General features: G+C 44.1%; 1 protein-coding gene across 2 annotated transcripts in view; it reads left to right on the forward strand.

The window, feature by feature from the left end:
• The window catches only part of SMYD4 (SET and MYND domain containing 4), a 52564-nt gene extending 37140 nt beyond the window's left edge, over positions 1–15424 (forward strand). For both annotated transcript variants that reach the window (XM_034640328.1, XM_011223416.3), the window contains exons 6-11: positions 8615–8806; positions 9200–9363; positions 11182–11314; positions 12146–12262; positions 12465–12588; positions 13712–15424. In XM_034640328.1, the coding sequence (XP_034496219.1) occupies positions 8615–8806; positions 9200–9363; positions 11182–11314; positions 12146–12262; positions 12465–12588; positions 13712–13865 (884 nt within the window). In that variant the 3' untranslated portion in view covers positions 13866–15424. The remainder of the gene's footprint in view (positions 1–8614; positions 8807–9199; positions 9364–11181; positions 11315–12145; positions 12263–12464; positions 12589–13711) is intronic.
• Positions 15425–16188: the final 764 nt, after the last annotated feature.

Consider the following 16188-nt stretch of genomic DNA (forward strand, 5'->3'; position numbering starts at 1 on the left):
ATATATATATATATATATATATATATCCCCCCATAAAAATAATCCAGACCCACTCTTTTCCACGTAAGTTCTTTAAAACTTTTAAGGATCATATTTAGCCACATTTTAAAAAAGGATTTGATGTATTCATTTGAGAGAGAGAGAGACAGAGGGAGAGGGAGAAGCAGACTCCCCACTGAGCTGGGAGCCCAGCACAGGGCTCGATCCCAGGATCCTGAGATCACAACCGGAGCCGAAGGCAGATGCTTAACCACCTGACCCATCCAGGCGTCCCTAGCCACATTTCTTTTAATAAAGCAAAGAGAAAATATCTTTCAAGGAACAGATCATTTTTATACACTATAAACTGTTCCAGGGCATGGGGGAGCCTGGAGTCCTTTCCCACTCATTTTACAAAGCCAAGGATAAAAACTATAGTCTCACTTGTGAATATCACTGTAGGAATCCTGAAAAAATCACTGCCATATCACATCCAGCAGTTTACTGAAGGAGTGCTAAGAGATGACCAAGAAGGGTTTCATCCAGACATGCAAGCATATGTTAACTTGGAAGGATACACAGGTTTGGGTAAATGCAGAGACAGGCCATATTCTGTGATGGAAAAACTGAAAACTAAAAACGGCGGTTCCCCCGCATTCCCCAACCAGTGCAGTGCAGTTCCACACAAAATCACAATTGGGTATTTCTCGAAATTGGACACTGATTTTAAAGTTCATCTTGTGAAAGAGTACTGAATCCTTTTCCTCCGAAGCCAAGGCTGGTGCCCGCCCACACCCACCTTCCCAGAGTGCACCCTGCACGACCGGGTGGCGCTCACCGAGGCCAAGATCCGTGCCTTCCTGAAAATCCTGTGTAAATGTCCACCCCTTCCCACCCCGCTTGTTTGCAAAGGCCCTGACCTGTGTCAACGCGGGGAATCTCCTCTCCAGCGGAGGCGCTGGTGGAGCCATCCCAGCAGCTGGGGCCACCACTGCTGCCCGGTGAGAAGGAGGTGGAAGCAAAGAAGAAAGAATCAGAGGAGCCCAATGGTGATGCTCGCTTTGGTCTTTGACTCGTTTTTGACTACATCTCTTCTGTAACCGGTTCAATAAAAAGCTGAACTGTTAATAATCAAGTATTTTTTAAAGATTTTATTTAGTGAGAGAGCAAGAGAGAGAGTGCAAGTGGTGGGGGAGGAGAGGAGGGAGAGAATCTCAAGCGGACTCGCACCTAGCACTGGAGCCGGAGGCAGGACTGGATCTCAGGACCCTGAGATCAGGACTTGAGCCAAAAATCAGGAGTCGGTGGCTTAACTGACTGAGCCACCCAGGCGCTGCAATAATAATAATGATAATAATAATAATAACAAATAGAAGAGTATTGAAGGGGCTTAGTACCGTCAGATTTCATATCAGCTACAGTAATTAGAGACAGGATGGTACCAACATGATAGCTCCCTAAAAGTATTAAATTCTCCAAATCATTAAAAAGTTAAACAGTGAAACATTAAACCATAAAATATATAGGAAAAGATAAGTGAACACTTACATGGTCTTAGGGTGAGAGAAGCTTTTAAAGCATAGAATATCCAATTTAGGTAATTAAAAGATAGCTAGATTTAACCTAAAGACCAAATATCAAAAACACTGTAATCACTAAAGAAGATAGAGAATGTGGATGAGAGAGATCCTTGAAGGAATGAAAATACGGGACTGGAAGGGAGCAGACCTGGATTTCTCATCCACTGATTCTAACCGCCAACTCTCTGTATGAACTCAGATTACTTAACCTTTCTGTGCGTCTCACTTAGTATACTTTTTTTTTTTTTAAATTCCAGTGTAGTGGGGCGCCTGGGTGGCGCAGTCGTTAAGTGTCTGCCTTTGGCTCAGGGCGTGATCCCGGTGTTCTGGGATAAAGCCCCGCATCGGGCTTCCTGCTCAGTGAGTCTGCTTCTTCCTCTCCCACTCCCCCTGCTTGTGTTCCCTCTCCTGCTGGCTGTCTCTCTCTCAAATAAATAAAATCTTTAAAAAATAAAAAATAAATTCCAGTGTAGTTAACAATGTTATATTAGTTTCAGGTGTACAATGTAGTAATTCAACAATTATATACATGACTCAGTGCTCATCACCGCAAGTGTATTCTTAATCCCCTTCACCTGTTTCCCCAATCCCCCCACCCACCTCCCCTCTGGTAACCATCAGTTTGTTCTCCATAGTTAAGAGTCTGTTTCTTGGCTTCTCTCTCTCTTTTCTTTCTTTGATCATTTCTTTCTCTCTCTCTCTTTTTTTTTTTAAGATTTTATTTATTTGAGAGAGAGAGAGCACAAGCAGGGAAAGGGGCAGAGGGAGAAGCAGGCTCCCCACAGAGCAGGGAGCCCGACACGGGGCTCAATCCCAGGACGCTGGGATCATGACCTGAGCCAAAGGCAGACATTTAACGACTGAGCCACCCAGGCGCCCCTTGTTTTGTTTCTTAAATTCCACATATGAGTGAAATCATGTGGTATTTATCTTTGGCTTATTTGCTTACCATTATATTCTCTAGCTCCATCTATGTTGTTAGAATGGCAAGATTCCATTCTTTTTTATGGCTGAATAATACTACATTGTGACATGTACACCACATCTTTATCAATTCATCTATCAGTGGGCACTTGGGCTGTTTCCGTAGTTTGGCTGTTGTAAATAATGCTGCAGTGAACATAGGGGTGCGTGTATCCCTTTGGATTAGTGTTTTCATATTCCTTGGGTAAAGACCCAGTAGGGCAATTGCTGGGTCATAGGATGGTTCTATTAACTTTTTGAGGAACCTCCCAGCTGTCTTCCACAGTGGCAGCACCAGTGTGCATTCCCACCCACAGTGCACGAGGGTTTCTTTTTCTCCACGTGCTCGCCAGCATTATTGTTCCTTGAGTTTGTTATTGTAGCCATTCTGATAGATATGAGGTTTAGACTTGCATTTCTCTGATGATCAGTGATGTTGAGCATCTTTTCACGTGTCTGTTGGCCGTCTGTGTGTCTTCTTTAGAGAAATGTCTGTTCTTGTCTTCTGCCCATTTTTTAATTGGACTATTTGCCTTTTGGGTGTTGAGTTGTATCAGTTCTTTATGTATTTTGGATACTAACCTTTATCAGATAGGTTATTTGCAGATATCTTCTCCCTTTTAGAAGGTTGCCTTGTAGTTTTTTTGTTAATTTACTTCACTGTGCAAAAGCTTTGTATTTTGATATAGTCCCAATAGTCTGTTTCACTTTTGCTTCCCTTGCCTCAGGAGACATATCTAGAAAGATGCTGCTACCACCAATGTCAGAGAAATTTCACTCAGTATTCTCATATGGATAATGAGAGGACTGGATGAACCTCCAGGCCCCTGGGGAAGATTGTTGCAAAGATGACCGCAGCAATTTCACCTACCTTGTATGTTTGCCCTTTTGCAACTTGACATTGCTTTTTCTCCAGTCTAGAGGTAGAGTCTGTTTCCTCTGCCCTTGAATCTGGGCCAGCCCTGTAACTTACTTTGACCCGTGGAATGCAGTAGAAGTGACCTTATGTGACTTTTGAATCTAAGCTTTAAGAGGCCTTGTAGCTTCTGTGTCATTTTCTTTTTTTTCTTTTTTTTTTTCTCAAAGATTTTATTTATTTATTTGACAGAGGGAAACACATCCAGAGAGAGACAGAACACAGGCAGGGGGAGTGGGAGAGGAAGAAGCAGGCTCCCAGCAGAGGCACCTGATGTGGGGCTCAATCCCAGGACTCCGGGATCACGCCCTGAGACGAAGGCAGACGCTTAACGACTGAGCCACCCAGGCGCCCCTGTGTCATTTTCTTGAAATGATGGTGTATAGCCATATGAACAAGCCTAGGTTAGCCACCCTTTTTTTTTTTTTAATATATAAGTCTAGCCTTCCTGAGGGTAAAAGACCCTATGCTAGATGAATGCCATTATATGAATAGTCCCAGCTGGGGCGCCTGGGTGGTGTAGTCGTTAAGTGTCTGCCTTCGGCCCATGGCGTGATCCCAGGGTCCTGGGATCAAGCCCCACATGGGCTCTCTGTTCCGCTAGGAGCCTGCTTCTTCCTCTCTGACTCCCCCTGCTTGTGTTCCCTCTCTCGCTGGCTGTCTCTCTGTCAAATAAATAAATAAAAATCTTAAAAAAAAAAAAAATATAAATAGTCCCGGGTAAGACCAGCAGAAAACGTGTAGTTGAACTCTGAGCAAAGTGGCTGGCACAGAGCATTGGCAAATGAAATAGTTGCTTTTTTTGTTTGTTTGTTTTTAATACTTATTTATTCACCCTAGAGAGAGCGTGGGCATGCATGCGAGTGGAGGGAAGGGGCAGAGGGGAAGAATCACAAGCAGACTCCCCAGTACTCAGGGCTCAATCTCACAGCCGGAGATCATGACCTGAGCCAAAATCAAGAGTTGGACACTTAACCAACTAAGCCACCCAGGCACCCGAAATAGTTGTTATTTTAAAAGCAAACCACCCCCAGGGGAAAAAAACCCATAAACTAAAATGTAAATGACAAAATGAGAACATTTCTAGCAAATCTGCAACTCTTAAAGTCAGTCTTTAAGCATATGCATAGTGTGGAAAATGTGAAACTAGATTGTGATAATGGTTACACAACTCATATGAATTTCCTAAAGAAAGTCATTGTTAGTACTCTTAATATAGGTGAATTTTATGGTAGATAAATTATATCTTTAAATAGCTATTTAAAAAGGTACATAAGCAAGCCCTGTATCAAAGCAGTAGTAAACATGGTCATGTTTAACCGCTGTTGTAATTAAAACAAGATACCATTCGTTCCCTATCAGATGGACAGGGTTGCTTTGTTGGCTTTTTTCTTTAATATGCATTTTAGGTTAGAGTATAAAGAAATGATGTATTAAGTGAAAGAAATAACTTACAAATCGCTCTGTGCATCACATGAGAATTTCATACATAAGGCTAGAAAGAGGCTGCAAGAAAATGCCCCAAACTGTTGTACCTGGCTGATAGGCTTACAGATGACTTATTTTCTCTATAATTTTCACTTTATGACTTTTTTCTGACTACCATGTATTCCTTTTATAATTTTAATTAGTTTTCTAAATAATAAAAATAATTCAAATGATAGGAACTTTTGTTTATATGAACATTTTAAATTTTTTAAAAGATGTATTTATTTATTTGAGAGAGAGAGAGAGGACGAGCTGGGGGAGGGGCAGAGGGAGAGAAACTCAAGCAGCCTCTGATGCAGAGCCAAGGCAGGGATTGATCCCATAACCCCAAATCATGACCTGAGCTGAAATCTAGAGTTAGAAGCCCAACTAACTGAGCCACCCAGGAGGCCCTATAAGCACGTTTTCAAGGCACTTGATACGTAGTGCAAAATTGCCCTCCAGGAAAGTTGCACCAGTTAACATGCCTGCCAGCAATGTTCACTTTCAGTTCAGAATCCAATCAGATTTTGGTTTAGTCTGCTCATATTTCTCATCTTGTTATATCCCTTTTATTTCTTTGAGGTTCCAACACTTCCCAGTTAGTGTTCTTATGGAATCTCATTAGCAGGTCTTTCATTAGCAGCACAGAAGGATTCAAGCATTAACTAAGATAGTCTTTGACCAAAACCTGTAAAAATGTATGTTATTATCTTTGCATAGATCCTATGTAATCAAAGTTCCTCAGAAACCTCTCTTTGGTACTAATCTTAAGGCACAGAACTGGCCATTGATGATATTCCAGACCTCGGTCAGTGTGGTTCTATCTCAGAGGGAACGGCAGATTTGCGATGTATCTGGATTCCTTACAAGGCTTAGTGAGGTTCCATGGAGGTCAGATTAATTCACTGCCCTTGGCTTTCACTCTTCAACAACCAAGGAATCCACCTTCAGTTTGTGTCCTTGATTGTTTGTGTGTATACACACGAATTTCTTGTGTTATAAAATAGCTACCAGAATAGGTATATTCTGGAAGTATTGTAAATGAATCTTTTTTTCTGCACTTGAATCCCATTTTATTTTATTTTTTAAGATTTATTTATGTATTTATTTGAGAAAGAGCGAGCACATGAGGGGAAAGGCAGAGGGAGAGAGAGAGCAGATTCCACTGAGCGCAGAGCCCAACACAGGGCCCGATCTCACAACCCCGAGATCATGACCTGAGCCGAAATCAAGAGTTGGACACTTAACAGACGGGGACCCCTTGGTGCCCCGTTGAATCCATTTTAAATGCACCAGGGATATTACCAAGGTACGCTTTTAGTAAAATAAAGAGTCACTCCCTCTTTGTTTCTGTTTTATACACAAAATGTCACATATTAAATTTGGTTGATAAGGTACATATATATTCTCACTTTCCATTATCTCTGCTAACAGATGATTAATTCAAAATATTGGATAATTTTTTTAGGTCAATACTTAATTTTTAGAAATAATTAGAGACTCAACTCTGACATAAATATTCACTCCACTCAGTTCCTGGGCCTACTTATGTTAGAGAATAATCTATAAATAATTCACGAAGCTGACATTACTCACTGTATTGTGATCATTGTTTCTGGGAAAATTGTAGCAACTGTTCTAATACAGCTTGCCAGTTATCAGTAGTTGGGGATGCAAGTCAGCTTTTAATTATGCAGAGGCTGATAATTCAGACTACAAACTGTTCGTGCCCTGTACTGCTCCTTCCTGCTGCCTACCTTCTAGCATTTTCACTGCTCATTAGCACGTACAGCAGAAGGTAGGCATTGGACAGGGGGAAAAGAGAGGAAACTAAAATCTGCTAAATGCTTAAGAGAAGCTCTGATGAAAGATTTCAATACAATTTGTAGGACTGTTGACTAAAATTGAGTCATTTGGATGCCCCGTGAATTTTATTTACTTGTTCTATTCTTGTCCTCCATAGCAACAGATAATAGAATTGTCTGCAGAGAGACAACGTTATTCCTATATTTAAATGTTTTCCCTTCTAGAACATTTCCACATGGTGGTTCATGATATTTTCTTTATTCATTACATTTGTCCCTAGACTCTTCATTTCTTCAGTGACTGTTGTGTCGAGATTCCTGGCGTACGCAGTGATAGCACAATTAGCTGATGGTTTTTCAGTTACCCAGAAAACTGAAAGTTTCCCTCTGAAGTATGAGTATCTTTCATATTTCAGCCAGTTTGGTTGCAAATACAATTTCCTCATGCTTCCACCAACACTGCTGAACACAATCTAAGCCTTTCTGGATGCCCAAGGTTATCTGTCTTGTGCATGCATCTTTCTGAGATATGTATGGCTATTACAGAACCCATGTAGATATGCCATCGGTCCAGGAACCTCTGGTTAAGGGAGATGTGACGGTGTAAAGCTTGAGTGGTACGAGGGTTTTTGTTTGCCCTAAGGCTGTTATTCTTATATAAGTTTTCTGCCTCCCTCTCCTGTCTGTCACCCTGTGTCTTTTGCCATTGTTAGAAAACCTGCCCCTTATTAATTCTCTGTTTCTCTACTACTGTGGGCTGAGAAACTGAATAACCAAGCCAGTTATAACTGTGGCTAAAATAAGAGCAAATAGGACTGCATGAGAGGATAAAGAACTCATCTATGAATGTAAGTGTGGGAGCTTTGGTGCAGAAATAGCCTCACTGCTTAGAGGCCTTTTCCTTCCTTCCTCATTTTCAGTCATGTAGTTAAATCGCTCGTTAATTGTGTTTCAAAGAAGAGATTGTTTGGGACATGAGACTGTCTGGAATAGAGCTTTTCCAGAGAGGTTTTTTTTTTCCCCCCCGAGATTTTATTTATTTATTTTGAGAGAGATTGACAGAGCGCAAACAGGGGGGAGGGGCAGAGGGAGAGGGAGAAGCAGGTTCCCCATTGAGCAGGGAGCCCGATGCGGGGCTCCATCCCAGGACCCTGAGATCATGACCTGAGTTGAAGGCAGACGCTTAACCAACTGAGCCACCCAGGCGCCACCAGAGAGGTTTTTTTTCAATGACAACTACTGCTGGCTGATTTCCCACAAAGTTGGGACAGACAGCAGAATGAACAGGTAAGCCTAAGGAATATGATTTTTAATAATATATTAAAATTTATTTATATGTAATATATATAATATATTTTATTATTAATTATTATATAATATTTTATTATCTCTTATTATATATAAATATATATATAATACAATATGTTTTAATATATTTCTCTCAAAAGTAATTAGGTTACTTGTTCTATTAACTAACCAAAAACCAGTTAAACAAAAGCAGCTTCAACCATAGAAGCCTTTGGGAAATAACCTCAGCGGGTAGTCTGGTTTCTGTGTCCTGGTGAACATTATGAAACTGTCTATCTAGAAGGCTCCCGACTGATAGTTCTTTTTTCATTTTTATTTTTTTTATAAATTCTGATCTTTGGATTTTTTTCTGGTATCGAGACACAATGGTTAGGTGCCAGAATTCCAGCGGACTTTTCATGTGTTCATTTGCTTTGCTTCCTGGGGACAGACGAGAGTTTGCTGTGAGTCATGTTCCATCTGATGTATATTGGATCCGGCTGTGGAGCTATGACTCAGATGGGCTTCAGGCCCAGTTGCCCAGCTCATCTTCTGAGGAATGGATGGTGAGGCCAAGACTAATGTCCTGACACATTTTTTCCTTTTTCCTCTAGCACTTTCAGGATCTAAAGAGAACAACATTACCGACAGCAGGCTGGTCCGCCTTGCCACGGGCATCTTCCCTGTCGTCAGCCTCCTGAACCATTCCTGCAGCCCCAACACCAGCATGTCCTTCGTGAGCACCGTTGCCACCATCAGGGCCTCGGAGAAGATTGGGAAAGGGCAAGAGATCCTCCACTGCTACGGTGAGCCCCCTCCTCATCACCGGCCACGTTTCTCTGGCAGGAAAGGACGGGGCGAATGAGAACAAGCAAACCCTCGGACAGGTGAAGGCAGTGCGTACTTAGGCCAAAAAAAAAAAGGCCTCCTGGCCTCCTTCCTTGGCCCTGTTGTGTCTAAACTATCATGTATCTCCCTGCTTAATCCTATAAACTTCCTATTCCAAAAAATGGACTAAGAATAACTTTGGGGTTTTTTTCATTGCGACTTGGAAGCTTACTTCTATATCTGGTGCCTCGAATGTTTGCTGAAGGGCACTTGTCGCATGATGAAGAATGGCTTCTGCTAAGCTGAAGTTTTGTAAGTAGTGCTCGACTCTCTCTTGCCTTAAACATTGGCGAAGTGTGGTCTCTCTGCAGGGCCTCACCACAGCAGGATGGGTGTTGCTGACAGGCAGCAGAAGCTGAGGTCCCAGTACTTCTTTGACTGCGGCTGCCCAGCTTGTCAGAAGGAGAAGCACAGAGCTGCTGTCGGGCCCCGATGGGAGGCATTCTGTTGTAGCCGTTGCGGAGCAGTCTTGCAGGTGAATCTCTCTTCCCCACGTTTGCTGGAGGTCAGTCATCCAGCCCAAGGGCCATAAATCTTCAGGACAGACTGAGAGCCACAGTCTCTTCCCCTTCAGCCCATCTTGCCGGCACATTGGTTACCCCTCCGCAGGAACCAGAGGAAAGGCTGGTTCTAGTCATCTGTCTCCTGCAAATAACAGAAAATCCCCCTGTAAATTGGTTTAAGGGAGGGGGGAAAAAGACTGAGAATTTATTTGCTCAAGTAAATCCCTGAAAGGTCCCAGGAAGTGGGTATTTCAGCTAATGACTTGATCCAGGGGCTCAGATAATGTCACCAAGACCCAATTTCTCTCTACCTCCCTCAGCTCTGCTTTCTCAGTTAGCCCAGTCCTCAGCAGCAGTCTGGGCAAAAATTTTACGGCGTTTCATTGGCCTGATACCCATGGCTGGTGGCAAATCAGACTACCATGGTTTTCCTCCAGCCATTTGTCCCAGGGGAACGGGTCAGATGCGAGCCCCAGGCCCACCCCTCAGCCACAGGCACTGACGATGGGAGGGTAGGAGAGGGTCCTCAGAAGAGATCATGGTGCTGTTGCCAAATGAGGGTCTAGACAGTGGCATTTAAAAGACAGCAAATGGAGCGCCTGGGTGGCTGTCAGTTAAGGGTCTGACTCTTGATTTCGGCTCGGGTCATGATCTCAGGGTCGTGAGATCGAGCCCCGTATTGGGTTCCGTGCTGGGCATGGAGTCTGCTTAAGATTCTCTCTCTCCCTCTCCCCTTGCCTCTCCCTTCTAAAAAATTAAAAATAAAAAAAAGGAATAAAAATAAAAAACAGCCAAAGTCCACCTCAAGATTTTCTCCTCTGCCAGAGGTTACAGTATTCTTTGGGGAACCATAAGTGTAATGCAGAGCTGTTGTGTTGCAAAGCCAAAGTTATAAATCCAAGGTCAGATGTGGGGACGCCTCACCTGGCATCTCTTCCTATTGATTTTCTTAGGGCTTTGCTTTTTTTTTTTTAAGATTAATTTTTTTAATTTTTTTAAGATTTTATTTATTCCTCAGAGAGCGAGCGAGCACACAAGCAGGGGGAGCGGCAGACAGAGGGAGAAGCAGGCTCCCTGCTGAGCAAGGAGCCTGATGCGGGGCTCATCTCAGGACCCTGGGATCATGGCCTGAGCCGAAGGCGGATGCTTAACTGACTGAGCCACCCAGGCACCCCTGTTTATTTTAGAGAGAGAGAGAGCACAAGTAGGAGGGGCAGGGGAGAGAGAATCTCCAGCAAACTCCACACTGAACATGGAGCCCGATGCAGGGCTCGATCCCATGACTCTACGATCAGGACCTGAGCTGAAACTCAGAGTTGGATGCTTAACTGACTGTGCCACCCAGGCGCCCCTGGCTTTTGCTTTTTTTTTAATGGAAGTATGGTTGACACGCAATGTCACATTAATTTCAGGTGCATAACAGAGTGATTCAACAACTCTGTACTCGTGGCTTCTTCATAAGCACTAGAAATATGTCTGTCATCTGAAGTTCTGGACCCAAAGAGACACAGGAGAAGGGTAAAAGAGACAGAGAGACAGAAAGAAACTGTGACCTGTACTAGTTTAATTTTGGTTGTGAAGATTAAATCTCAGGGAGGCATCGCCTACTGCTTTCATTAGAGTTGCTGCTGTCAAACCCAATCGAGTCAGGCTTTGGTCATGGTGTATTATTAAGGGCATCTCTTTGCCCCATAGGGTCGGAAGCTGTAGAGCGACCCTATAATGTAAAACACATGCTGTGTTGCTAACTGACTGTGGTACAAGAATAAAGACAAAACTGACTTTCACAGGGAGGGGATGTTCTGAGCTGTGGCAGCACGTCCTGTACGGAATCAGTCAGCAGGGAGCACCTCGTCTCCCGGTTACAGGACCTTCGGCAGCGGGTTGGGAGCGCCCGGAATCTTCTCAGCAATGGTCAACTAGGTGAGACTGGCTCCCTACTTTGGTCCTCCAGCCCCTCCCTTTTTATTTATTCTGGAATCACCTTGGACTCAAGGCTACGTGGTGATGATTGAAGAATTACATTTAATTATCCCCATGCCAGCCACAAGATGGCTATGCAGGCCAATGAGACCAAGCTCTAACCGGCTGAGTTTGTGTGGTAGCCTTGAAAAGGGCCAGATGATTTAAGCTGTTGTTCTCTGGGGCATCAGAGAGCTAAGTTAAAGTACCCTATGATGACTGAAGGGTTATCTCTGACATCCATGATCTTTGTGCAGATCCAGAAGTTCAGTGTCATTTATTTTAATTCCAGGGCCTAATGACCTAATTTCCTAGAGAGATTGCTCTGCTCTCCTCGGAGCCTCATCTCTTCTAGAGAGCCATGGAGCATGTGCCCAGTGGATAGAAGTATCCTGCTGTTTTCAGAGAGACTTGTGGAACTCCACATTATCCTTGCAAACTCTGCCTTAGAACTTGATGTCATAGGAATTTATTTACCCAACTTTGTGAAAGTTGACCTTTAACTTAGATTTCTGAGTCGAGAGAAATGATGATCATAAGTGGAATCTAAGCCACTTGAAGTTGGAAACCCAGCATCAACACGGGGAGGCCTCAGCTCGCACCTCTTCTGCTGAAAGAGAAACTGTGAGAGAACAACAGCTTTATCGGAACAAACATTGTGGGTCGGTCACAACAAGGAGACAAAGTGGGGTTTCCACATTCAGCCCAGCCAGTATGGAACTTAAGAGCTGGGTTCTCATTTCTAGGACTGGGTTTGTGTAGTGATGAGGCCACTTTCCTTTGCATTGACAGAGCAAGCCATTCAGCTGTTGTTGGTGTACCGACACGATGCTGAGAACTTCCTGTCAGCAGAACACAGCATGGTGGGAGAAATGGAGGATGCCCTGGCCCAGGCCTACGCTGCCTTAGGTATGGCATGTGTCTTCGTTTTCTGCTCTGAGGACCACATTTTTCTTTTGCCTTTGGTCATGAGCCCAGACTCCTCTGGTTGGTCACCTCTCAGTCTTTCAGCTGAAGCTGTTCTCCCCTTCCACTGAGCTTTCCTCACTCTGAAAACATTCGTCCGCAGACTGTGGTTCTTTGTGGAACCAGATTTTCTCGTTCTTTGCAGGGGACTGGCAGAAGTCAGCTACGCATCTGCAGAAGAGCCTCCGAGTGGTTGAGGTTCAGCATGGGCCAGCCAGTGTTGAAATGGGCCATGAGCTCTTCAAACTGGCCCAACTCTTTTTCAATGGGTAAGTCTTTCTCTGGTTTCCTAATGCCCTTCAGGCCACACACTGTCTTTTATTAGGCTCTTCTGGGCGTTACTTTTCTCCTATGGTGCTTTTAAGCATGTGGAAACTTCTTTATTTCCCTTTTAGCAGAGATCCTTTCCTTCTGTTTTGCTGACAAACTCAAAGGTTTAGAATTTCCTCCTGAGACATATGGGGAAAGCTCTTAGCACCGAAGGGACATTCCTAGGGAGAAGTTGCCACGCGACCCCACACCTGCATCCTGGGCAGCTCTCCTCAGCCCTCCGCTTCCTCGCACTTGCCTCACCACCCTCATTCTCAGCACCTTCAACTCCAGGGGCCCTTCCTTCCCCCATCCTGTTCCTTTTAAAGCAGTTGTTTTCAACGAGGAGTAATTTTGCCCCCAGGGGATATTTGGCAATGTCTGGAGACATTGTTGGTTGTCATGATTCAGGGCGGAGGCCGGAGATTCTATTAAACATCGTGCAGTGCACAGGACAGCCCCCCACAGCTAAGAATTATCCAGCCCAAAATATCAATAGTGTCAAGACAGAGAAACCCTGCTTTGAAGGTTTAAAGGAAAGAACGGTAGGGTTGATGCCATCCATTTTTGCAGCTGTGACCATTGGGAGACCCTATTTCTAGATGGAATACTTCCTTCCAGCCTTGACAAAGCTGCCATTGGTGCAGTTTGGGGCAAGACAATGTTTGAAGCTCGATCCTAAGATTATGAATGATTTGTGGACCTGATACGCAGGACACAGATGTCTCCCATTTGGTCAGAGAGAGAGAACGGGCCTGCAGAGTCAGGTCTGGGGTGGACCTGGTTACCTGAAGGTGAAGACTCCTGAGTAACCCATGGGATAAATCCCAGATTGAACACTTTGAGATTTGCCTGTTTCTCAGGACCTTAGAATCTTCATGCTTTTTCTCATAACTCTGCTTTCAAACTCTGCATTACCGTGTGTTTGTGAAAATCTCTCCCCTACCCTTCTAGACTGTGAGATCCTTGAGGACAAACTCACCTGAGATAACTTTGTATTCTCCACAAGGTGGAAGTAGGCCCTTGACTAATGTCTGCTCGACTGAATGAGTGGCTTCACTGCTTTTACCTCCTTCGGTTCAGGTTTGCAATGGCAGAAGCACTGCACACAGTCCAGAGGGCAGAAAAGGTTCTGATGGTGCACTATGGCCCTTGCAGTGACGAGATCCAGGAGCTACAGAAGATGAAATCTTGTTTAATGGACTCGCCACCCTTCTCATTGGGGCCTTCAGTGTAGGATCCCAAGGTTTTCTTCAGATAGTTACCTACCCTCCTGTAAAAACTCCCAGTTCCCAGAAAAGACTTAAAACTAGTGTCTGGAGAGCCAAAGCCCTTTAAAATGATTTTAGCTGATCTACAGGCATCTGGATGTTAGCCTGGGGTTTTGGCTAGAGTGCATCTCACTAAATGATGATAGTCTGTTTCCCTAGAACATTCCTGTGGTTTCTAGTAGTAATGAAATGTTATGTACCACTCTAGTGGGAACTTACGCTCTTAGTAGTTGTAGTTGAAAAATAATTATAAAGCAAGAAATCACTGAGACTCCTTACCTCTAGAGACACCATTTCGTACGTGGTATATAGCTTTCTCGAATCCTTTGTTAAAACTGGTGCAGTGTAAATTGTGACTAGAGAAAATAAGTATGAGGCCACTTTATTGTTGGGCAATCTCTTCCCGGGATGGCAACTCTAAATTTGTCTCTTGCCAGTTTTCCAGTCCTTATTATCTGCCTCTCCTTCTGTACTCTTGGCAGACGTGCTGACCAAACACTAATAGAATCAAGCTTATAGTAATGACATGCGGGTCTCCTTTCTCCTGAAAAGAGAATCCCTTCTGCCAGACCTTCCCAGGCTGGCAAATGAAATAAAAACTGTGTAAGTCCTGAGCCATATGAGGGGGACTTCAGAAGATGCGAGAGAGCGTAGACAGTGCTGCTTGTGGTTTCAAACTCGAGCGGCAGAAGGGAGGGATGATAGGTCTTTTCTGCCTGGATGTGTAGAGCGATAGTCTAGATTTCCTTCCTGGCCAGAAGGCTGGCAGACTCTGTTCTGTACCCTGGTTGCCGTATCACCGTCCATGACCGAGTGGTTCCAGTGAGTTAGCGGAAAGGAACGTCAGGTCCACGCTGCTTCTAGAGCTTGCCCTCCCCAGGCAGTCCCCTCTGCTGGCCTCAGCACAGTAATCAGGAAATGAATAGCCTGAAGATGTCTGGCAGTAGCTTTTCAGGAAACCGAGTGTTTAGAACACAGGTTACGTTCAAACGTGTGAATGAAGGTCAGGCAGGATCTCATTGATTCTTCTTACTACTAATTCACTGTGGCAAGGCAGTGGCCAGTGAGATTTTTGTTTTCATAGAGAAATTTTTCTTCTTGAAAGTGTAGTCCTAAGGACAGTTCTGTATTCTGTTCCAAATGCTTGTCATGTTTCGTGTTCCTAAAAAATGGTCCTGTTAATACTCTGTAAAATAGGCATGCCCCCTTAAAAGGAATGTGTTTAGAATTTTCACACGTCAGGTCCCATTTTAGGTGTACTTGGGAGCTTTCCTTAAATGCTTTACAAAACATTTCCTTAAGTTACAAATTACCTCTCTTATCTGTCCGTGTGTTATCCTGTGTTGTGACGTGATATTAGCTTGACTGGGGGATATCTGTGCTTGCATGAAAAGCTAAAGTTTTGGGGTGCTTGGGTGGCTCAGCCGGTTGGGCGTCTGCCTTCGGCTCAGGTCACGATCCCAGGGTCCTGGATCAAGCCCCATGTCTGGCTCCCCACTCAGCGGGGACCCTGCTTCTCCCTCTCCTTCTGCCTGCCACTCCCCCTGCTTGTGCTCTCTGTCAAATGAATAAGTGAAATCTTAAAATAAATAAATAAATAAATAAGCTAAAGTTTTGGGGGGCACCTGGGTGGTGCAGTCGGTTGAGCAGCCGACTCTTGGTTTCGGCTCAGGACATGGTCTCAGGATCGTGAGATCAGGCCCCGCGTCAGGCTCCTCACACAGCATGAAGTCTGCTTGAGATTCTCTCTCCCTCTCCCTCTGCCCCTCCTACTTGTGCTCTGTCTCTCTCAAATAAAATAAATAAATCTTAAAAAAAAAAACAACCTAAGTTTTGATTTATTTAAGAGCATACCCCCACCGATTGTGGGGGGCAGGAGATACCCTCTTGGGAGCATTAGCGGCCCTAGTACATAAACACTCCCAGAGCAGAGACTCTGTGCCTGCATATTACAGTGAAGGTAACTAAAAGTTCTTATAGGGGTGCCTGGGTGGCACAGCGGTTAAGCGTCTGCCTTCGGCTCAGGGCATGGTCCCGGCGTTCTGGGATCGAGCCCCACATCAGGCTCCTGTGCTATGAGCCTGCTTCTTCCTCTCCCACTCCCCCTGCTTCTGTTCCCTCTCTCGCTGGCTGTCTCTATCTCTGTCAAGTAAATAAATAAAATCTTTAAAAAATAAAAAATAAATAAAAGTTCTTATAAGTGGTGACTTTCTGCAGAGTTTAGAGAGACCCAGGCTATAAGCTTAGGACCAGCAAATCACAAAAGGGCTATTTATCTTCATATTAAAC

Source organism: Ailuropoda melanoleuca, chromosome 13 (assembly GCF_002007445.2).
Source record: "Ailuropoda melanoleuca isolate Jingjing chromosome 13, ASM200744v2, whole genome shotgun sequence".
Classification (NCBI taxonomy): Eukaryota; Metazoa; Chordata; class Mammalia; order Carnivora; family Ursidae; genus Ailuropoda; species Ailuropoda melanoleuca.